This window comes from Bos indicus, chromosome 19 (assembly GCF_029378745.1).
Source record: "Bos indicus isolate NIAB-ARS_2022 breed Sahiwal x Tharparkar chromosome 19, NIAB-ARS_B.indTharparkar_mat_pri_1.0, whole genome shotgun sequence".
Classification (NCBI taxonomy): Eukaryota; Metazoa; Chordata; class Mammalia; order Artiodactyla; family Bovidae; genus Bos; species Bos indicus.
In genome coordinates this window covers 42216337-42240407 of record NC_091778.1, presented here as the reverse complement: position 1 = coordinate 42240407, position 24071 = coordinate 42216337, and the positions used below count along the sequence as shown (strand labels likewise).

Here is a 24071-nt window from a genome sequence, read left to right as displayed (position 1 = left end):
CAACATAGCAAACCTATTCGTTCTTAAGGCTAATTCAAAACCAAACATATTGGGGCTGGTGATTACTTAAGATAATTTATGCAATCATAAGCCAAAGATGCAAATTTGGCAAAAAGAAAACCAAGCAAGTAAGCAAAACTCTAACACATGTGGGATACACCCTCTCAGTATATAAAGGCCTGTCACTGTCCTTGGTACCAGGCACTCCCTGAGCTAAACAGCATCACCATGTCTGTTCGATACAGCTCAAGCAAGCAATACTCTTCCTCCCGCAGTGGAGGTGGAGGAGGAGGAGGATCATCCCTCAGAATTTCGAGCAGCAAAGGCTCTCTTGGTGGAGGATATAGCTCAGGGGGGTTCAGTGGTGGCTCTTTTAGCCGTGGGAGCTCTGCTGGAGGCTGCTTTGGGGGCTCATCAAGTATCTATGGAGGAGGATTAGGCAGTGGCTTTGGTGGGGGCTATGGAAGTAGCTTCGGTGGGAGCTATGGAGGCAGCTTTGGAGGGGGCTATGGAGGAGGTGGCTTCGGAGGGGGCAGCTTCGGAGGCGGCAGCTTTGGAGGTGGTTTGGGTGGTGGATTTGGAGATGGTGGCCTTATCTCTGGAAATGAAAAAATAACCATGCAGAATCTCAATGATCGCCTGGCTTCCTACTTGGACAAAGTTCGGGCTCTGGAAGAATCAAACTATGAGCTAGAAGTCAAAATCAAGGAGTGGTATGAAAAGTATGGCAATTCAAGACAGCGAGAGCCTCGTGATTACAGCAAATACTACCAAACCATTGATGATCTTAAAAATCAGGTAAGGGGCATTTTTTAAATGCAACTTTAAGCCTCTTTTTGTGCATGTAATTCTGATAGATAATATTTTAATCAACTACAATGTTCACTGTGTTTGACTACATTACTTTCTTGCTTCCATGAGCAATCCAGTCTCTTCAAAGGTAAACAGCTGTGAGGGTACAGTCATTGCAATCTTCATCCAACATGTGTGTTGTGTATCTTACAGGATGGGGGGATTACTAAGAATTTTTTATGTTTTAATGAGTGTAAGTGTCCACAGTTAAAATACATTAGAAAATGTACAAACACAGGAACTGAAAGAATTATTCAATGAATCAGAAAATATTATTCAGACTGATAACAACAAATACTCACTAATGACGCTGTAAGAAACATGAATTTTCCAATATGAAAATGGAGTATTGCTTGCCTTGAGGGAATTTTTGAATTGCACTGTGTGCAGTTTATATTCACTTAGAATATATATTTAAAACAAGTTAAACCAAATACAGGTACAAGGCAGTCAAAAGTTAGCTGAAATACACAGAAATTACACAGGTGTAAGTGCAGGACATGAATGCAGGAACACAGCTACATAACTCCAGTTGGTTTTCAGAAAGGGAGGATATAGAAATAGAAAAGTATGGAAACTTCAAGAGAACAAACGACTCAATCTTAAGTATATAGGTAAGACTGGATTGTCAGATTTAAAATAAAAATTCCCCAAGACTTAGTAATAGAACACCACAGAAATGTAGTTCATCTTTGCCACTATAAAAGCTGTGTCTGTATCTTATTTCTTGGTCTCTCCTTCCAGATCTTCAACCTGACAACAGACAATGCCAATATCCTGATTCAGGTTGATAATGCCAGGCTGGCAGCCGATGACTTCAGGCTGAAGTAAGCTAAGCAAATGTGGTACAATACTGTCACAATAAATATGAGATGTTTTTAACAATGTATGCCCACAAGAGCATTTACATTTTCCTGAATTCATTCAAATTTAAACTATACTGGAGCTGTCAAGAGAAATTTTCAACCTCAGTATTACGTTTTAGGCAATATTATAAGAAGATGCACTTTAAAGTAAATGCTAAGTTTCTTTGCATTAAACCACTAATATCCCTATGTGAATCAGAGTATGATAAATGTTGCCAAGATATGAAGTCAACTCTTTACTTGGTTTCTAAACAGTCCCTACCCAGGAATACCTCCCTGATATAAGTTATACCCAGTATTTGTATCTTGTTTCAGGTATGAAAATGAGGTAACCCTGCGCCAGAGCGTGGAGGCCGACATCAATGGCCTGCGCAGGGTGCTGGACGAGCTGACCTTGACCAAGACCGACCTGGAGATGCAGATCGAGAGCTTGACCGAGGAGCTGGCCTACCTGAAGAAGAACCACGAAGAGGTGACATGAAGTTATACTTCCCCCAGCCAAAAAGGGACTCGGGGTCATGAAGCAGTCATTAAATATTTCTGTTCCTCAAACAGGAAATGAGAGACCTTCAAAATGTATCCACTGGTGATGTGAATGTGGAAATGAATGCTGCCCCAGGTGTTGATCTCACTGAACTTCTGAATAACATGAGAAGCCAATATGAACAACTTGCCGAGAAAAATCGCAGAGACGCCGAAGCCTGGTTCAATGAAAAGGTAGTTCATCTTCTTTTGTAGCAAAGTCAATGGTGGTTTGGTTATTAGTTCAGATTTTTCTCATCAGATCCCTGTTTTTAATATTCTAGAGCAAGGAACTCACTACGGAAATCAACAGTAACCTTGAACAAGTATCGAGCCATAAATCTGAGATTACTGAGTTGAGACGCACTATTCAAGGCCTGGAGATTGAGCTACAGTCCCAACTAGCCCTAGTAAGTAAATAATTCTCTGGAGAAATAACATCATTTTATCATGCGTTTCATCCTCACATAAGAATAGGCAATATAAAAGAAAATGCAGAGTCGAGGGTAAAGAAGTAGAAATAAAATTGAAGCTTTTTGTTAATGGGAGAAAAGTATTATTGGCATTGATCGAAATATGCTGAAATTGAAATATTATTAAACATAAAACACAAATCTGTTCGTTTTCTTTATTCTTCTCATGAAATTATTAAACAAGCCTCACTGTACTTAAGTGAACAATGAAGTAGTTAGGTTACAATATATTCTTTCCTCTTCAGAAACAATCCCTGGAAGCCTCCTTGGCAGAGACAGAAGGTCGCTATTGTGTGCAGCTCTCTCAGATTCAGTCCCAGATCTCCTCTCTGGAAGAACAACTGCAACAGATTCGAGCTGAGACTGAGTGCCAGAATGCCGAGTACCAACAACTCCTGGATATTAAGATCCGACTGGAGAATGAAATTCAAACCTACCGCAGCCTGCTAGAAGGAGAGGGAAGGTAAATTACAGAAAATGTTTAAATCGTCCCAGTTGCTTTTATTTGGTGTTCCAAGCCGCAAGGCTTTTCCCAAAACTCAAGGATGTCAGAGGATGGGAGAAAGTGGAAAGAGAGGAGACCAAGTACACAAGAAGGCGTATGCAATCAGCCTCAATGTCCCAACGAATATGACCCAAGAAAGATTCTTAGGCTTGGGTGCATATATAATTGTTTTAAAAGAACGGGTTCATAATCGGCAGGGGTGATTTTCCTCAAAACACGTTTTGCCTAGGTTATAAGGTAACAATAACCTGGAAATAGACTCACAGCTTCACACGTTAGAGCTAACGGGAAGTAACGTTTACTCTCCAAGTTCCGGCGGCGGCTCCTACGGCGGCGGGCGCGGCTATGGCGGAAGTTCCGGCGGCGGCGGCGGCGGCTACGGCGGCGGAAGCTCCAGCGGCGGCTACGGCGGCGGAAGCTCCAGCGGCGGCGGCCACGGCGGTAGTTCCGGCGGCAGCTACGGCGGCGGAAGCTCCAGTGGCGGTGGCCACGGCGGCGGAAGCTCCAGCGGAGGCCACAAATCCACCACTACAGGGTCCGTTGGAGAGTCCTCATCTAAGGGACCAAGGTCAGCAGAAACTAGCTGGGGTAATCAGAATTAGTTTTAACTTTTTGATGGGTTTTTTGGTTGCTGTTTTTTGGTTTTGTTTTTTTAAGTTCTGTAACTTTTTTTTTTTAGAATTATTTTAAAAATTAAAATCTTATAAAATCTTTGCTTTTTTTAACCTACTATAGTTGTTGACTCCAGTCTTGAGGGGAAAACGATATTGTCTAAAATGCTGTAGCTTTGGTGTTTTTTAAAGTAACTGTAAAGAAGTTTTCCTTTTTTCACTTTGGTGTATTTTTTTTTTTTTTTTGCATTTAGATATTTTGATATAGATATTTTGGGTAGTAAATATCTTTGATTTAGCTATTTTGCTCGTTATTTAGTAAAGACCCAACAAACTGTAGTCTAAATTCTATTGTTTTTATTGTAATTATCTTACAGATACTAACAAAACCAGAGTGATCAAGACAATTATTGAGGAGTTGGCACCTGATGGTAGAGTCCTTTCATCTATGGTTGAATCGGAAACCAAGAAACACTACTATTAAGCCGCATTAAGAGGAAAGAGTCTCCCCTCACACAGGCCATTATGCATAGATGCATGAAAAAAAATCTCCAAGCAAACACTTCAGTCTTAATGGCCTATGGAAATAGGTCCACTCCTTGATCATAAGGTGTCTAAACGGTGTTTTGTGGTTTCTGTATTTCTCCTTTTCACTTTACCAAAAAGTATTCTTTACTTTTTGGAAAAAAAGAAAAACTTTCTATTCTCATTTACTAATGAATTTCAATAAACTTTCTTACTGATGCACTATTTGGTCAGAATTGTCTTTATTTGAATTAGACAATTTTCAACATTAAAGATTAGTAAAGTATCATTTGAAGATTGATTTATCCAGAAATTTTGAAGACAAATTATGATTAGGATTTCTCTGTATCCATTTTTTAATCTTATGGGTATGTTGGACCAATGTTAATAATCTCACTGAGGAAAAAGTCCATGAGTCACCAGTTACTCTTTCTTTAAGATACAAAGTATGTTGACAGCTCCCAGTTCTCTGGCTTTGAATTAAGTCCTAGAAACTATGAAAAATCTCAATACCCCAAAGATTAAATTAATTGGACATTTCACATTTTCTGATCACTTGCCTTCTCACATTTAGCTGTTCTTATTAACATTTTCTTCTCATTACTATATTGCTTCTGCCCCATTGCTACACAGCCAAAGAGATAGCTTCCAACACTTACTAGCCAGTAAAATCATATCACCCTGACAAAATTATTTGGTGTCTATCAGACAAACAGGAGAAGCACTGTCAAGACATGGTGATACCAATTTAGCCAAAAGACACCTGTATGTCTCTACTTTGACCAATTAGTACAGTGACCAGTACTAAAGACCTGGTTCTTAAAAGGTCAATGCAATCACATCCTTCAGTCAATAAGAACCCAACTGACATTATTATTCTGTGAGTATATGGGGTAGGTAAGGGGTGGATTTACTCTCTGACCCTAAGACTACCTTGTGTTCCCTCGTGGGTTCCTAGGTTATCCTTGTCCACCAAATAGCCTTTCTTAGTATCCTTACTGATTTGAGCTCCAGTTCTCCCAAGGACCTGAAACCAGCCACTTGATTGAGACTTCTGCTGGGTAAACCCCACACTCTGTATCCCAAACTGATCACTGAGGCTGTGTTTTACTATGAATGGACTTTGTTATAGTGAACACGCCTTGACCTACCTGGCACCAAACATTACCACAGACTTTGCTTTAGTGCACATGACTTTCTATGTGTACTGGCCACCCTTCTTGGGAGCCAGTCTGTTGAAGTCCTAAGATGCTGCCTTGCAATGCCCTGAAACAGGGATGGGTAAGGGTTCTTTGAGAGGAGAAGGGAGCAACAGAGGATGAGACAGTTGTATGGCATCATTGACTCAATGGACATGAATTTGAGCAAACTCCAGGAGATAGTGAAGGACAGGGAAGCCTGGTGTGCTGTAGTCCATGGGGTTGCAAAGAGTTGGACATGACTTTTTAACTGAACAACAACTGTGTATATACTATTATTCAAAAAAACTCTTATTATTATCTAGCAAAATTAACCAAGTCCCTGGGACCTAGATTATTGTTCTTAATCTGAGTTGGCCATTCTCATTATTCTGAATAAGGGTTTTCATATTCAATAACATGGATTTGAGACAAATGCAAATACATTATTATGAAATAGTTATGTGCTCCAAGCCAGGATCTCATCTGGTAAGTTATTTATCTGGCTGGGTGGTGACCCAAACCTTCATTCCTAAAAGGTCTGAATCATGGTGGTCCTGTCTTCTTACTTTTTCCATCTTCTAATATCTCTTTAAAGCATTTATATTTAATTTTCTTTATAAAATAGCTTATCTCTGATGGAAAACTACTTTCTTGATGGGTGTTGACTAATCTGATTGTGGTAATTATTTCTCAACACATGTATTAATACATCAAGTCATTACACTGGACACCTTAAACTTATACAGTACTGTATATGATATCCCAGTAAAACAAACAAACAAAAAAAACTACTCTCTTGACTGGACTCTGAAACTCTAGTTTCATAAAGACAGTGTATCTAAGCAATTTTATTTTAACAAGGACATTCGTTTTTATAGTTTAAAAAGTTATTGTTAGCTGTGCAGATCACTATTTTTACTACAAAGATTTATCATGTAGCTATTAATCAAAAATCCTGTACACATTCTTACAGATTATAAAGTTGTTACAGAGTCCTGCTATTTAAGCAGGGAAGTGTCCACTGAGACTATCAGAGCCAATTTTGAGACTCACATGGAATCATACTAAACAGCAAAAGCTTGTATCTCCAAAGATTCTGCTTTATGCTGCTAAAAGCCTTGGAACTTTGCACACTAACATTGATGTCCATGATGACTTGATATTTTGGGGGGGCATGGAGAATAACTTTGTTATGGCCAGCATAGGGAAGCAGCTTGAGTTAGTTTAATTAAATAAGGTTCATCTAGCATTTCCCATCTAGACTGCATCTTAAGAGTGGAAATTAGGGAAAGAGCTCATTTGTAGTTATAGGCATGCATTTCAAAGTCAGTGATTCCTGGACTTCATATTCTCGCACTGGCATTTACAAATCATGTAAATTTTGGACAAGTAACTTGAACCATCCTAAGTCTCAGTTTTCTTATCTATACAGTAAGGATAATAATTACCTCATATGAGATTATTGTTTCCTCATTTGGGGATAATATGAGTTAATAAAAATGTGTGCTTAGTTGCTCAGTCATGCCCGATTCTTTGCAACACCATGGACTGTAGCCCACCAGGCTCCTCTGTCTATGGGGATTCTCCAGGCAAGAATAGTGGAGTGAGTTGCCATGTCCTCCTCTAGGGGATCTTCCCAACCTGGGAATTGAACCTAAGTCTCCTGCATTGCAGGCTGATTCTTTACCATCTGAGTCACCAAGGAAGTTAATAAAGCCCTTAAAAAATGCCCCCTGTACTGAAGAAAGAGTATTATGTTCATTTTCAAAGAAATATGCTCGTTGGCTAAATAACTGAGTTTCTCCAAAGATGGACAAGAGCATCACAATAAGTCATTAGAGTAGGTGATCACTAACATCGTCTACCAAGAGGTAGAGGACCAGGTCAGGTTGCTGTCCTAGGGCTGCAAAACTAAATTCCAGTGTCACAAAGGGTTATGATTAATCCAGTTCTGGGAATGTGAAGTCTGATAAAATATAGCAAGAAGTTTGTGAAAGTAAGTGGGAAGGACCAGATGATCACCCCAAAGATCTGAGATAGTTGACCAGCCCTGAAAGCTACAGCTGTGGTCAGCCTGATCATGATGCAAACTATCCAGGCTGTGTCCTTGGATGACACAGGGAAACAAATCACAAAAGAAATAAAACCTGTCTGGAAACTAGGTACAAAGGATTTTTTTTTTTTTTGAAGGATACTTTTTGAACCAGGTTGTCCCACAGAAAAAGACATGCCAAAAGAAGAAGGATTCTTTGAGTTGTCATCTTGCTCCTTAGTTTCTAGATAAAAATACAAACACTGAGACTTCTCTGGTGGTCCAGTGGTTAAGAATCCTCCTGCCAGTGAAGAGGACTTGGGTTCATTCCCTGTTCTGGGAAGATCCCACACGTCTTAGAGCAACAAAGCCTATGAGCCACAACTACTGAAGTCCTCGTGCCTAGAGTTCATGTGCTGAAACAAGAGAAGACACTGCAGTAAGAATCCTTTGCCCACAGCAAAGAATAGCCCCCAATTGTCACAACTAGAGAAAGCCTAAGCACAGCAATGAACACCCAGTGCAGCCAAAAATAAAACTAATTAATTATTAAAAAAAAAAAAAACAGAAACACCATCCACATGCTAACATTGAGTTAAAAGGTCTTTCCAGCCTAACATCAGTTTGTGTGAAGAAATTGTTGTGAATTGGTATAAACATTGGATATTATCTCAGAGAACAATTTGGGTAGTATTCTGAAAATAGTGTTGTCCAAGATTTTAGCAAAGAAAAAAAATCACATACTTAAGCTTTCAATTAATCTTTCCTATACGGAATAAGTTATCTAAGAAGAAATGCTAGAAAAGTATAAAGAAATGGGTTCGAAGGTTAGTTGAACCACGACCAAGCCAATGACCCCTTTAGAAGAGGAATTCTCACTAAAAGTTTTGATCTATTACTATATGTTGGAATGCAAACTGGTGCAGCCACTATGGAAAACAGTATGGAGCTTCCTCAAAAAGCTAAAAATAGAGTTGCCGTACGATCCAGCAACCCCACTCCTGGGCATATACCTAGACAAAACTATAATTCAAAAAGATACATGCACTCCTATGTTCACAGTGGCTCTATGGCACTATTCCACACAATGGAATAATAATCATTAAAAATAATAAAATAATGCCATTTGCAACAACAAAGATGGACCTACAGATTATCAAACTAAATAGAGTCAGAAAGAGAAAGACAAATACCATATGATATCACTTATATGTGGAATATAAAATATGACACAAAATGAACATACCTACAAAACAAAAACAAGCTTACAGATATAGAGAACAGACGTGTGGCTGCCAAGGGGGAGAGGCAGTGGGGGTGGAGAACTGGCAGTTTGGGATTAGCAGACACAAACTAATTTACATAGGATGGACAAGCAACAAGGTCATATTACATAGCACAGCGAGACTCCCACTGAGCTACAAGTGAAGTCGCTCTGTCGTGTCCAACTCTTTGGGACCCCATGGACCGTAGCCTACCAGGCTTCTCCATCCATGGGATTTTCCAGGCAAGAGTACTTGAGTGGGTTGCCATTTCCTTCTCCAGGGGATCTTCCCGACCCAGGGATCAAACCCAGGTCTCCCGCATTGTAGGCAGACGCTTTACCATCTAAGCTACCAGGGAAGCCCTATTACATAGCACAGGATATCCAATATCCTGTGATAAACCACAGTGGGAAAGCATATGAAAAGGATATATATGTATAAGTGAGTCACTTTGCTATACAGCAGAAATTGTACAACATTGTAAACCAACTTAGAATACCTGGTGTGAAGAACTGACTCATTTGAAAAGACCCTGATGCTGGGAATGACTGAAGGCAGGAGGAGAGGGGGACAACAGAAGATGAGGTGGTTGGATGGCATTACTGACTCAATGACATGAGTTTGAGTAAGCTCCAGGAGTTGGTGATGGACAGGGAAGCCTGGCGTCCATGAGATCACAAAGAGATGAACACAACTAAGCAACTGAACTGAACTGTAAACCAATTATGTTTCTATAAATTTTTTTGTGTGGATCTATAGAGCCTCAGTAAGGTTTTGTGAAGTAAGAAATTTGAAGGGAAGACTAAAAGCAGAGGACTTCCCTGGTGGTTAAGACTCCACGCTTTCAATGCAGGGGTTGTGGGCTTTGATCCCACAACCTAAGTTTTTGATCCCACAAACTAAGATCCCACATGCTGTGTGGCACAGCCAAAAAAATATTTTTTTAATTAAAAAAAAAAGATTAGTAGAAGAATGGAACTAAAATGCATTTTGACAGATTAATAACTTGTTGTAAAGATAAAAAGAAGTGGGATATGGCCAATACACACATGAAAAGATGTTTGACCTCACTAATCATTTGCTGCTGCTAATGCTAAGTCGCTTCAGTCGTGGCCAACTCTGTGCAACCCCATAGACAGCAGCCCACCAGGCTCTGCCGTCCCTGGGATTCTCCAGGCAAGAACACTGGAGTGGGTTACCATTTCCCTCTCCAATGCATGAAAGTGAAAAGTGAAAGTGAAGTCGCTCAGTTGTGTCTGACTCCTAGCAACCCCAGGGACTGCAGCCTTCCAGGTTCCTCCATCCATGGGATTTTCCAGACAAGAGTGCTGGAGTGGGGTGCCATTGCCTTCTCCAAATCATTTAGGGAAACTCAAACCAAAACTATAGTGAGACACCAGGTCACATGCATTAGGATACCTACTATCAAAAAAAAAAAAAAAAAAGTAGCAAATGTTGGCAAGAATGTAGAGAAATTGGAATACGTGTGCCCTGTTGGTGGAAATGTAAGATAGATTAGCTGCTGCAGAAACCAGTAGGATGCTTCCTCAAAATATTTTTTTAAAATACCAGCAATTCCACTTCTGTGTATGCAGCTAAAAGAATTGAAATCAGGGTCTTGAAGAGCTATTTGTGCATGCCACGTTCAAAGCAGCATTGTTTACAAGGCTCATCCTGGCTTGATTCACTCAGTTTGTATCCTTGAACACAGTCCTTTTATTCAGTTTCCTCATCTTTAAATCAGAGGAAGGACACCTCTCTCCCTAATTCCCAAATTCATCGTAAAGCTCAAGTATGATAATTGACAAGAAATTCCTTCAGAACTTGTAAAGCTTGATATAAACATAAGGGGATTTTGTCTTTATATTCATCATGCTCTAGACTTTGAAAACGTAAGTGTTGAGGTAGGTTCTTGCTGTCGTGCTGTGTGTGTGCTCAGTCGTGTCCAGCTCTTTGCGGCTCCATGGACTACAGGTTACCAGGCTCCTCTGGCCATGGAATTTTCCAGGCAAGAATACTGGAGTGGGTTGCTATGCCCTCCTCCAGGGGTATCTTCCCAACCCAGGGATCAAACCTGCATCTCTTGTGTCTCCTGCATTAGCAGGCGGATTCAGGGGTTTAATCATTTCCTGCGGAGGGCATGTATGATCCAGGTTGAAGTCAGCCCCAAGAACATACATTTGCAGGTGAGCACTGCCCTCTGGTGGAAATAGAAGGGTAGGGGCAGGGGCAGTTAACGACGTGGGAGCGCCAGAGGTGATGCCAAGAAGCCGCTTATTTAAATTTATGCATTAACAACAACAACAAAATCTTCCCTTTTTTGGTCACACATGTTCCTTTGGAAATATCTTCTCTACATATACAGAATGTGGACCTGTTATGCCAAAGTGAAAGTGAAATTCGCTCAGTTGTGTCTGACTCTTTGCGACCCCATGGACTATACAGTCCATGGAATTCTCCAGGCCAGACTAATGGAGTGGGTAGCCTTTCCCTTCTCCAGGGGATCTTCCCAACCCAGGGATTGAACCTAGGTCTCCCGCATTGCGGGTGGATTCTTTACCAACTGAGCTATCAGGGAAGCCTGTTACACCAATTATTTGTCTAATTATTATTACTTACAGTTCTCTGGTGGCTCAGATGGTAAAGAATCTGCCTGCAATGTGAGAAACCCATGTTTGATCCCTGGGTCAGGTAGATCCCCTAGAGAAGGGAATGGCTACCCACTCCAGTACTCTGGAGAATTCCATGGACAGAGGAGCCTGGTAGGCTACAGTTCATGAGGTTGCAAAGAGTTGGACATGACTGAGAGACATGAATTCAAATTCAATGATCACGCAAGCATTGAAGAGAGTCACAATGCTTTATATATTTTAATATCCTAATTCTTTGTTATTTCAATCATTCAATAACTTGATTAAAAGATTAATTTCACAACCCATACAGCATTTTAAGATTATTGATGGCAACATATAAAGCAGATATTCAGTAGAGTTATTACTTATTTCTGAAATATGCTCATAATACAAGACTCTCAAGGTCACCTAAAAATATGCCACATCCTCACTTGGCAGGTAGCTGGTGACACTGAGCAAATTGTTTAACATTTCTGGGCCTTACTTGCCTCATCTGTCAAATAAAAAGGCTGAAATTGATGATGTCTCAAGCCCTCTGCAGCTCTAAAAAGATCCTACAACTTTGCCCAGAAAATGCATTTAAAGGCCATGTTGATGCCAGCCTCAGTACCAGCTAACTAGGTTTCAGACTGCTTGCACTAACAGAGTTCCAGGAGACGTCCTAACTGTCTTAGTGGCAAAGCAACTTCATTCTTCTCTCTGCCACAGAACTGGACCCAGTCAATCCCAACCAAGTCCCTCCTTCTCCCGTCCTCTCTTCTTCCTTCACCCCACTCTCCCACCAAAGCCTCAAGAGGAGGCTTCTCAGGTCATTTCCTGCCCACCTCTGCTTCCATCTCAGCTTGACCTCCCCAGACTGTCCACACCAGCTTATAACACAACCACAACAATAAAGCTATCCTTCGTTGACAGCTTTTCATTTACAGGGCATTATACTGAGCCAAGTCTCCTTTAGTATGTCAACACAAAGAGATGGAAAGTCTTTTTATCCACATTTTGACAACTCTCTAAACCTTTTCTGCAGGTTTCCTTGCAGAAGGGTTCAACTGAAAAGATTTTTTATAATATTACACTTAATGTGTCTTTCTCCTGAATTCGCCCAGAAACTTTTTCTATTGGAAACTGATCATTCATTTCGTCTACCTCCCAACCCTCTCCTTTCTCTCTCCTCTCCTCCATTTCCCTTCCACCTCTCTCCTCATCCCCTCCCAACTCCACTTCCACATATCTAACATATAGACTTCAAGGCAGAATCCATATTCTCTATATACCCAATGCCACATCCAGCTTCCTGTCATTTCATTCTTAAGCTAAAATTCTTCTTTTGAGGCTGATGCTATCCAGTTACACCCCCCCCCCACCACCACCACCACCACACCCTTCCACCATCCAAGGACTTCGGCACCTGGTTCACGATCCACTTTTCTTCATCTCCTGCCATCATAGGAGACTTCCTGGCTATATAGATGGCTCATCTAACACTCCAGTTGAATTCCTACTCCAAGACTTCAGTTTCAGTCCATTTCTAACCTCTTATTCCAGCGATTGTTGGGTCCAGGCCCCATAGCTATTCACTAAACTTTATCAAGATCTGGGGTTATAGCTCAATTAGAATTCTAAACTCTGGCTTCCACTGTCCAACTTTAACCCACCATCCTTCATCTCTGTCAATCTCCTGCCCACTCCACCTGCTTTATATCCTCAAAAAAGTGCCCAATGACTCAATCTTTGTCTTTGTTCAGTGTATCTCTTCCTCTAGTCTTACTTCCTTCTTTACATATGGTCAATCACAGGCTTCCCAGGTGGCTGAGTAGTAAAGAATCTACCTGCCAATGCAGGAGATGCAGGAGATGGGGGTTTGATCCCTGGGTCAGGAAGATTCCCCTGGAGGAAGAAATGGCAACCCACTCCAATATTCTTGCCCGGAAAATCCCAAGGACAGAGGAGCCTGGTGGGCTACGTCCATGGGGTCATAAAAGAGTTGGGACACAACTGAGCATGCACAAACTGTGGTCAATCACCTCAACTGTTTTCTCAAGAACACCAGAAACTTCTTTGCTATTTTTTTCTTTCTTCTGAGCCTGTCTTCAAACCCCAAATGCCCATCAGCCGATCACCTTCTCTCCTCCTACATGAAGATAACTTCCAAATATGCATTTAAATGTCATTACAAATGAGAGCTGGTCCTTCATTTCTTCCTGACAATCCCTTCACTTGTTGCTAGTCAGGCATTTTTCCCCATTCCAGGTACTTATTCTAAACATTCACACTTCCTATCTTCATATGAGACATTCCACCAACTCCTAAAACTCAGCTGGACCAAAGCTAACCCTAGTATCTTCCTCCTCCTATGTTTCCTATCTCAGTCAGTATTATAGGATTCCCAGCATCTGAAAGCAATTACCTAAGCTGCTGCTTCTACTGATGCTGCTAAGTCGCTTCAGTCATGTCCGACTCTGTGCAACCCCATAAACGGCAGCCCACCAGGCTCCCCCGTCCCTGGGATTCTCCAGGCAAGAACACTGGAGTGGGTTGCCATTTCCTTCTCCAATGCATGAAAGTGAAAAGCAAAAGTGAAGACGCTCAGTTTTTGTGTCTGACTCCTAGCGACCCCATGGACTGCAGCCCACCAGGCTCCTCCGTCCATGGAATTTTCCAGGCAAGAGTGCTGGAGTGGGCTGCCATTGCCTTCTCCAAATTACCTAAGAGCCATCCCTTATTCTTATTCCTTGTTCTCCAAATTCAATCAACGACCATATCCTTTCAACTTCTTTCCATCCTACTACCTTCATCCTTTCCACCTGAACCATTGTCCTAGCCTTGTAACTGGCCTTATTTTTCATTTCAACCTGATTGTGTTGCCCCCTGCTTTTTACTTATGATTCATTTCAAAGTCTTTAATACAGACAGCTAAACATGATCCAGCCCCTATCTGATCCTGACCATACATTTCTCAAAGATTGTAACTATGCATTTTTCAATCTCTGCATTTATTTAGCATCAAGTCTTTATTTTTACACTTAGTATTGACTAACAAATGTAGTAGTTATACATTTTAAATAAAGGAATCAGTCAATATTTAGGTTATTGTTTAAGGTAACAAATAGATGTAATCATCACAGTAAGACAAGAGAAGTTAGTAGGATCATATATTTTTTAAAAACAACACAAGGTTTCTCGCTGTGGTGGGATAAAATATGTGTTTCTATAGCTAATGGTTCTTTATATCAATATATCTCTCTGGTAATTAAGACCCTACTGTAGCTGATGGTACCCTATCACAATCTTAACTTTTAAAACTTTATAATAACCTGTGTCAAATAATAATGGTATAGTCTTAGGGTCTAGATGAAAGTAAAGGATTACTCACCCAAAATTATAAGTTAAAATAATGAACTTAATATAGAATGAACCCTATTATATGTAAGATAACAAATATCCTGAAGCAACAACCCAGGATGGTAGACATTAATTTAGCCCCCAAAATCACCCAATTATACATAATTTCATGCTAATATGAATGATGCCTTTTTTCCTTTTGGCATGTATAACTCAAATAGAGACACCCCCCAATGTGTATAAAAGCCCAAAGAAGCCATCAGCACACAATATTCTGTTCTCCGCTGAAGTTACGGCTCTCCACAGACAAGGTGACCATTTCTCATACTGCCATGTCTCTCCGATTCTCTAGCGGGTCCAGGCATATTTGCCTACGGTCTGGAACTGAATCTGTCAGACCATCCAGTGGAGGCACAGGCTTTGCAGGTAGCAATGTGTATGGCAACTCTGGTGCTGGATGTGGATTTTCCTATGCTTTGGGAGGCAGCTTGGGCAGTCTTCCTGGTGGGGACCATGCTGGTGGTATCCCAGGAAGTGGTACCTGTGTTGGCTTTGCTGGAAGTGAAGGGGGACTCTTCTCTGGGAATGAGAAGGTGACCATGCAGAATCTTAATGACCGCTTGGCATCCTACCTGGATAACGTGCGAGCTCTGGAGGAGGCAAATGCTGAACTAGAGAGAAAAATCAAGAGTTGGTATGAAAAACATGGTCCTGGATCTTGCCATGGACTTGATCATGACTACAGCAGATATCACTTAACAATCGAAGATCTTAAGAATAAGGTGAGAATTTATTAATTAGTTTATTAAAAATAAACTAAGAATTTTTAGTTTAATTTAAAGAAATTTAAGAAATTTAAAACTAAGAATGATCTAGCAAATGACATAGAAGTAGAACAGGAAATGCTTCAGAACTGTTATGTATCATTTATATCATATTTATTATCTATTTTGAAACATAATTCTTCCTATTAGCTAAAAACAGGCACTTTGATTCATGAATGTCTATGCAACGTAAATGTTACTAGTTCCATTATTGCTTATTTTGAGATATATTCATTAATAAAGAAGTACTACAGTCTAAAAGTTATATGGAAAAAAGTAAAACCATATTTGTAATTTTTAAAAATAAAATTGTAAACCTTCTTGGTTATTACATAAGGAAGTGAGATTTTTTTATACCAAGGTTGATTGTGCAATGTTTTTTGTTTGTGTGCTTATTTGTTTCCTGAAATAATAGGTTGTTAGAGCAGACTTACTGGTTGTGTTCTCCTGATTTCTTCCAGATCATCTCTTCCACTACGGCAAATGCTAATGTCATTCTGCAGATTGATAATGCCAGACTGGCTGCTGACGATTTCCGGCTAAAGTAGGATATATAAAATAATCACACTTAGAACATGGTTCTAGTCCACTTAAGGTGTTATATAAAATTTCAATTTCACCCCAAGTAGAACAAGCTATGGGCTTCCCAGGTGGCGCTAGTGGTAAAGAACCTGCCCGCCAGTGCAGAAGACATGAGAGACACAGGTTTGATCCCGACTGGAGAAGGGCATGACAACCCACTCTGGAATTCTTGCCTGGAGAGTCCCATTGGACAGAGGAGCCTGGTGGGCTAAAGTCCATAGAGTTGGGTAGAGTCGGACACAACTGAAGTGACTTAGCACGCACACACAGAGCAAGCTATAACCTACGAGATTAAAGGAAGTAACATGTAACAAAGCTACAACAAAATGCAATACAAAGCATGTTTTAAGATTACAATCAGCTAGACTCACATTTTTACATATTTATGACATTCTTGAGCCAAAATATCACTGTATTTCTAGGCCTGCCTAAAATAGTGTCAAGTACAAAGTAAATGTAAATATTTGTTTTAATTGACCAATTTACAATTTTTACTTTTAACTTCAATAAAATTCTGAAAAGGTCTATTTCTACTTAATTGGGATATGCTATTGGAATTTGCATGACCAGATATTCATGCTGATTATTCTGCACAGAATTGTGTGAGAGGAGTGGAGGGGGACTTTCTTTGTACACATTTATAATATTTAGAGACCTGATTTCATTTCTAACTTTCACTTAAAAGCAGTTGAGCAGTTGAGTAAAGCAGGTTTTACTTTTTGGTCTCTTGAGCTAGTCTACTTGGTGCTGAGATTCACTGAATGTCTCCCAAGGTATGAAAATGAGCTCGCCCTTCACCAAAACACAGAGGCTGACATCAATGGGTTACGGCGAGTCCTGGATGAACTGACGCTCTGCAGGACTGACCAGGAACTGCAGTATGAATCCCTGAGTGAAGAGATGACCTATCTCAAGAAGAATCATGAAGAGGTAGGGGAAGATTTAGCTCTAGTTATTTTAAATACTTGGGGGTGAAGACTAAATGACAATAGTAACTCATGTTCCTTATAATAATTCAAACAGTGCCAAGGCATATAAAACAAAGAATTCCATGTCTCCCGCTCTGCCCTTCTAATCTCATCCCCCAAGATAATACAGGGTTAACACTTTGATCTGTATCCTTCAATTTTCTGGCTGTCACAGCCTAACCTTAGGAAATTAATACATTACTTTTCTCTACCATGTCCAAATCCAGGAATGTTCAAATCTCAGTCCTTTCAGGTATTAAGTATCTTGGGCAGATAGTTTAACCTCTCTGTGCCTCCATTTCCCAATCTGTAAATTAAGTCTGGTAATAGTACCTACCGGTTAGAGACATTCATATCCCTAAACTGCTTTAGAACAATGTCTGGCATATAACAAGTGCTCAAGTGAGAGCTACTGTCCTTAAGGTGAGAGTTCCAAGAGGGCAGGGACTTTTATTTGTTCTTCCACTGCTCTAGTCCCATCAACAAGCACTCTCACTGACATGTAACTGAGAATTATATGCTTGATGCAAACTACTATACATAACATAAACAACAAGTTCCTACTGCACCACACGGGAAACTATATTCAATATCTTTTTTTTTTTTTTTTTTTTTTTGCTGCACCCCACAGTATGTGGGCTCTTAGTTTCCCAACCAGGGTGATCCAACTCATGCCTTCTGCAATGGAAGCTGGGTCCTAACCACTGAACTGCCAGGGAATTCCCTACATTCAGTATCTTGTAATAACATTATCTATAATGGAAAAGAATATGAAAATGAATAGATATACATATATATGGATCATTTTGCTGTACAGGTGAAACTAACACAACATTGTAAATCAAGTATAATAAAAAAAATTTTTTTTAATAAAGGAAAAAAGAATTTAAGAACTCTCTGATCTTTGTACCCACTTCTCACTCAAAACGATAAAACACCTCTCTGGATGTTGTGGTGTTGGTTGTGGCTGTCTTAACAAATAACGAAGTAAATAGATGATCGGCATGACTACTGATCGAATAAGTCAACTTAAAAAAAAAAAAAAAATTCGTGCCTTAACTTAGACAATTCGAATTTAAGTCACAAACTGAGACCATCTAAAAAAGGAACAAGAGCGCAGGTGAGCACACACCGCCCTCAGGCCACAGTCAACGTCTCCCCGCAGGAGGTGAAGGCTCTGCAGTGCGTGGCCGGAGGCAACGTGAACGTGGAGATGAACGCGGCGCCCGGCGTGGACCTCACGCTTCTGCTGAACAACATGCGGGCCGAGTACGAAGACCTGGCCGAGCAGAACCGCAGGGACGCCGAGGCCTGGTTCAACGAAAAGGTGAGGGATGCCCAGCCCAGCCCGGCCGGTAGCCACCCTCGCCACACCCTACCCCAACACCCGTCACCCTGCATCCCTCCACCCCACCCCCTCACCCCCCTGACCACCCGCCCCCCTCCCCACGCACCCACCCACCCCCTGGCAAGCTCAGACCCGCTAACTCCTGGGCGCCGGGCCTTGCAGAGCGCCAGCCTGCAGCAGCAGATCTCTGACGACGTGGGCGCGGCCTCCTCTGCCCGGGGCGAGCTTACAGAAATGAAGCGCACGGTGCAGACCCTGGACATAGAGCTGCAGTCCCTCCTGGCGACGGTAGGTGAGAGCGCAGGTCAGTGACGCTAAAAAGTCTAACTGAACTTCTTCCCAGTCCCCCGGTTACAACTTCACCTCCAAATACTTAGTGGAGAGAGGAGGACAGACCCCGCCGAGACGCTCAGAGACAGACAGCACTGCTTCCTCCCTGAGGTCTCTGAAGTTTCCTTCCCGCCCCTGCTCAGTGCCCACTTCCCGAAATCGGTCCTTTCTTCAGCTGGATGCAAAGCAAACAACAGCAGCATTGGTCCACCTGACAAGTGGCAAGCTTGTGTCAGGCTGTCAGGCAAAGCAGAGCTGGTATCAGCAGCATCTCCTAACACTGCTGAAATCCTGTTAAGGCCACACTGTGCTTCCCAGCAGGCAAAGAAGGGGACACATCTGATTCCATGTGAGAACTGTTAGCCTCTTCAGCCTCAGGGCATACAGGGGAGACATCCCAACCCAACACACCCCAAAAGGCTTGGCATTCAGCCTTCTCTGGCACTTACTGCCAATTATTTCAAATATTTCCATGGACATAGCCCAGGAGGAAAACGGCTTCTCTTCTCCAGTGTCTGCTGGCAGCATTCAAAAGGCTTGGTTTTGAGAACTTTGGCACATGTGGTGGTCTAGGGGTTCCTGTCCTCATCAGAGGTTTCATGCCCCCTGAGGACACCAGGTTGACACAAATAGCCACTATTATACAAATGAGAACAGTAAGCAGAGAAGGAAAAGATACTCAAAACAATAGGAAGACTGGTTTGATGTAGACACCCTAAAAAAGGCCAGGGCCTTCTTACCATATCATATTTAGATTAGAAACTTTACCACTCACTAACCCCATCTGAACAAGTGTGCCCCTCTCCTCCTTCACCTTCATCACCACTGCTGGCTGGTCCCCAAGACCCTCCTCCCTTCTACTTTGGGCCCCTGGAACCCTTCTCTCTTCCCCATTCCCTTCTTTCCTGCAACTAGAACCTGAGGACCTATCCTGCTGCCGTGTTCCTGAACACAAATCCTCCCTCTCGTTTTGGAGCTGCGCTGAAGGAAATAAATTCCTGAGTTCCCAGAGCAGAATTTTAAGCACTTTCACAGAGAAGTAATGATATTAGAAAGTAGCTAGATTCCGTGCAGCCAATAGTCCTGTAGTTTGGGCTCATGAAATAATCCATAAAAAAGCCCATCTTAACTTCCAACATAACCAAATAATAGAATCCATTCCTGAGATTCTTTGTGGTCAGATGATTTCTATAGTTTGGAACACAAACTGTGAACATGCTGAGAGTTGTCTAAATATGATAACTCAATGCTTCACATGCTTCCTGTGATGTACAAACTTCTAAGTTCATCCTTACCTGTCTCCTCATTTACAAGCCAACCTTTACAGTAGGAAGATGTAAGATAGAGATGCTTATGGTCTGGTCTGATTTAGGACAGTATTAACAATCCTGACAAGGAGTATCATATGAGAACACTTTATCAGGGAAATTCAAGTTTTAAACACCTGAGCACGCACCTCCCTGATATCTGCCACTTGTCGCCTCAGTGTCCTATTACCAACCTGTTCACCTTCCACTTCTTTTCCCTGGAGAGCCCAGACCCACCCATGTGATGTACTGGTCAGCCTGTTTATCAAAGGCAGTGCTTCTTAGCTCCCTGAGACTCCTGTTTAATAATGAATCTTTTGCAACTCCCTCTTTATAATCCTAAAAATGGAGTCAAGAGATAATGTATTTAACAACACACAAAAGACTTTTAAAACCAGTGTCATGCCGTAACAGCAATCAAGAGGAAAAATAGAAGTTTTAAAATAATATATATTTAATATGTAAACACTTGGGCCCAACTACCCTGTAATGAAACAGACTGAGGCTGACACCTTCTTTTCATGGATAAGTTTCATTTTAAACAACATAAGATTGGGAGTTGGTCCACACAAGAATACAGAGAAAATGAAAGAGTGGAAATAGGAGTGTACAGGGAGGTAATAACTAATATCAAGAGACGTAATAACCACCCGGATGTGATACGATAATAGAAAGAGGAAAATTATACTAATTAAAGTAGAGATTACATGACAAGACAAATTACAGACTATGCAAGTGGAAATGAGGAGGTATAATATTCACAAGAGTAGCACTGAAATAATGACCTGTCCTGGATTAGGAAATATATCTCTTGTCTTGAAATCCCACCCACGTGAGGGCATTCACACAATCTCAAGTGCTTATTAAAAGGCCTTTGACTGATGACAGAAAATCAAGGATGAATTAGAAAAAGAAACAGCAGCACAAAAAGCATTGGAACAGCAGTGGGGTAGATCTTTGGAGACAGTAGCAGAATAAGATTGAAAAACAACAGGCAACTCAATACGATCTCAAAATAAAATTGAAAGATTTCAAAATAAGATTGATTTCTTTTTTTTTTAATTTTATTTTATTTTTAAACTTTACAAATTGTATTAGTTTTGCCAAATATCAAAATGAATCCGCCACAGGTATGGTACCCCCCCAAACGTGTTTTCATATAAAGATTGATTGTTATATGTAATCATATCCAAATATGTGAATGTCTGCTGGAACAATCAGAAATCCGTGGGTCAGGTATCTCGTGCCAGGGACATCCATCGGGCCTGGCCCCCCAACCCAGTGAACGCCACTCGCTTCCCCTTTCTCTCCACCTCCTGTTTAACTGTGACAAGTGCCTCAGATTTCCAAAGCTCATCTAGGGAGCAGTACTGCCCTTTGCTGAGAAACACTAGTCCACGTGTCCTCCAAGTGGTCCTCCTTCATCTCTTGTTGTGACATCTTTTACGTCCTCAGAAACACTCCCTGGAGTGCTCCTTGATGGAGACAGAGGGCAACTACTGTGCCCAGCTGGCCCAGATCCAGGCTCAGATCGGAGCCCTGGAGGAGCAGCTGCACCAGGTCAGGACCGAGACCGAGGGCCAGAAACTGGAGTATGAGCAGCTCCTGGACATCAAGGTCCACCTAGAAAAAGAAATCGAGACCTACTGCCGCCTGATAGATGGAGACAGAAAGTAAGTAATGCCATTAGAAAATTCAGTTTTAGCATTTCAAGCCACAAGCATAGACAGTCACTCCCTTCCATGCCTCCAAGGCTCTCCACTTCCTTCCCATTGCAGAAAAGCAAGGCCATCTCTTGCCTCAACTGTCCCCTCTTCCATACTTTGTACATCACAGCCGCATCTTCATCTGCCCTGGGTGATCCCAGTCATCCCTGCAGAAGTCTCCGTTTGTTATCCTTTTAATCCTTGTGGGTTTCAAGCTGTATCCACCTTTCAGTTCATTCCTAACGTCACTGTTGTCCTGAAATAAATGTACTCTTTACAACCCCCCAGGATCTATATGTAAAATGTATACTTTTTCCTTAAGTTTTTAATTCTTGTGTTTTAAAAAAATCAAATGTAAACAAGATTGTTTTATATCCTCTCTTTAAATAACATTTAGTTATCTAAATGTTAGATTTAGATAACTAAAAATTTTAATATTTTCCTCTATAGAAAATGAAAATCTGTTTTGGGCCTACAAAGTTTGCTTGCATTTATGTTCATCCCTTGACTCAATGAATATTTATGAAGTGATGAACAAATATTACAGAATAAGCTGGATCTTTTTTTAACAGCTCATGCTCTAAATCAAAGGGCTTTGGATCAGGAAGCCCGGGAAATTCATCTAAAGGTAATAAAATCTAGTTTTCCTTCTATTTCAGCAAATATTTTTACATTAATGACAATCATACACTATGGCAACAGCCTGTCTATATTTAAGTAATTTTAACTAACGTGCTCTGAGCTTAAAGTATCCTGTTGAGTGGATACAACTATCCCAAACAATTATTATAAACCAGTACTTAACTCCCTCAACAAAAACAGACATATTATATTACGACAGTGGAATTCTTTGTCATGTAATATTTTAAGTTGAATATGTGTATTGCGTATGTTTTATTTCTAGATTTATCCAGAACCACGCTGGTAAAGACGGTGGTTGAAGAGATAGATCAACGTGGTAAAGTTCTTTCATCGAGGGTTCAGTCCATTGAAGAAAAGACATCTAAAATGACCAATGGCAAGACAAAACAAAGAGTTCCCTTCTAGTTGTCACTTTTGAGAAAAGAATCATTTGGGGAAAGATCCTGCAAAACTTCATTATTCTAAATATCAAGGAGATAATAAAAACACTTTCTACCCTTAAAGATTAGTTACTTACCAAGAAAAAAATAATCCTGTTGTCTTAGTTACCTTTTTATAGAAAGTTGGGTGTTTGTTTTCAAATAAATAAAAAAGTAGATGTGCGCTTATGTCCATTCACTCATGACAAGTAAATAATTGAGTTATTTTTTCCATGTCTAATTCATAGGGAAACATTTATGGAATATATTTTAACTTCCTTTTACCCTAGCTTTATATAATAGTCAATACCACATGGCATTTAAATATTAAACATTCACTAGGCATAATCTTTGTTGTCGTTGTTGTTGAGTCACTAAGTCACGTCCAACTCTTACGACCCCAGGGACTGGACTATTACCTGCCAGGCTCCTCTGCCCATGGGATTTTCCAGGCAAGAATACCAGAGTGGGTTGCCATCTCCTTCTCCAGGGCATCTTCCTGATCCAGGGATCGAACTCATGTCTCCTGCATTGCAGGTCGACTCTTAATGCTGAGGTACTAGGGAAGCAGGCATAGTCTTTAAATCATTTTTACATGAGCAGGCAATCTGGAAGGAAATCAGTCCTGAATATGCATTGGAAGGACTGATGCTGAAGCTGAAACTCCAATACTTTGGCTACTTGATGCAAAGAAATGACTCATTGGAAAAGACCCTGATGCTGGGAAAGATTGAAGGCGGGAGAAGGGGACATCAGAGGATGAGATGGTTGGATGGCATACCGACTCAATGGACATGAGTTTGAGTAAATTCTAGGAGCTGGTGATGGACAGGGAGGCCTGGTGTGCTGCAGTCCATGGGGTCGCAAAGAGGCAAACACAACTAAGCCAGCGACTGAACTGCAACTGAACTGAAGCAATCTGGAAAATTTTAGAAATTCTCCTGTGATTGAAAACTTCCACCTCTAGATGGCGCATTCCTGGTGTTTCACCTATGCTGCTGCTGCTGCTAAGTCGCTTCAGTCGTGTCCGACTCTGTGCGACCCCATAGACGGCAGCCCACCAGGCTCTGCCATCCCTGGGATTCTCCAGGCAAGAACACTGGAGTGGGTTGCCATTTCCTTCTCCAGTGCATGAAAGTGA

At 41.1% G+C, this 24071-nt stretch overlaps 2 protein-coding genes and 1 long non-coding RNA gene across 4 annotated transcripts; 2 read left to right on the top strand and 1 right to left on the bottom strand.

Moving 5' to 3' along the window:
- Positions 1 to 220: 220 nt before the first annotated feature.
- On the top strand, positions 221 to 4579 carry KRT10 (keratin 10). Of its 2 annotated transcripts, none has more exons than XM_070773442.1 (8): positions 221 to 798; positions 1597 to 1679; positions 2034 to 2190; positions 2274 to 2435; positions 2525 to 2650; positions 2959 to 3176; positions 3529 to 3786; positions 4207 to 4579. In XM_070773442.1, exons 1-8 carry the CDS (start codon positions 229 to 231, stop codon positions 4211 to 4213), a joined length of 1581 nt encoding a protein of 526 aa, XP_070629543.1. In that variant the 5' UTR covers positions 221 to 228; the 3' UTR covers positions 4214 to 4579. The 2 variants fall into 2 exon arrangements, with proteins under 2 accessions (XP_070629543.1, XP_019837963.2); XM_019982404.2 differs by having other exon boundaries at positions 3529 to 3806.
- Positions 2855 to 3611, bottom strand: LOC139177580 (uncharacterized). Its single transcript, XR_011562085.1, has 2 exons — positions 3483 to 3611; positions 2855 to 3156 (listed from the first exon to the last, which is right to left on the bottom strand). It is a non-coding gene; the product is annotated as an uncharacterized lncRNA (long non-coding RNA).
- Positions 4580 to 15136: 10557 nt separating the features above from the next.
- Positions 15137 to 22916, top strand: KRT28 (keratin 28). Its single transcript, XM_019980665.2, has 8 exons — positions 15137 to 15586; positions 16090 to 16172; positions 16984 to 17140; positions 18344 to 18505; positions 18689 to 18814; positions 21619 to 21836; positions 22442 to 22497; positions 22774 to 22916. The coding sequence occupies exons 1-8, from the start codon at positions 15137 to 15139 to the stop codon at positions 22914 to 22916; spliced, it is 1395 nt and encodes a 464-aa protein (XP_019836224.2).
- Positions 22917 to 24071: the final 1155 nt, after the last annotated feature.

Coding starts and splice junctions, on each gene's coding strand:
- KRT10 (XM_019982404.2), top strand. CDS start 229: ATGTCTGTTCGATACAGCTCAAGCAAGCAATACTCTTCCTCCCGCAGT. Junction 2,436..2,524: donor AAGCCTGGTTCAATGAAAAG/GTAGTTCATCTT, acceptor TTAATATTCTAG/AGCAAGGAACTCACTACGGA. Junction 2,651..2,958: donor TACAGTCCCAACTAGCCCTA/GTAAGTAAATAA, acceptor TTTCCTCTTCAG/AAACAATCCCTGGAAGCCTC.
- KRT28 (XM_019980665.2), top strand. CDS start 15,137: ATGTCTCTCCGATTCTCTAGCGGGTCCAGGCATATTTGCCTACGGTCT. Junction 15,587..16,089: donor TCGAAGATCTTAAGAATAAG/GTGAGAATTTAT, acceptor GATTTCTTCCAG/ATCATCTCTTCCACTACGGC. Junction 18,815..21,618: donor TGCAGTCCCTCCTGGCGACG/GTAGGTGAGAGC, acceptor TTACGTCCTCAG/AAACACTCCCTGGAGTGCTC.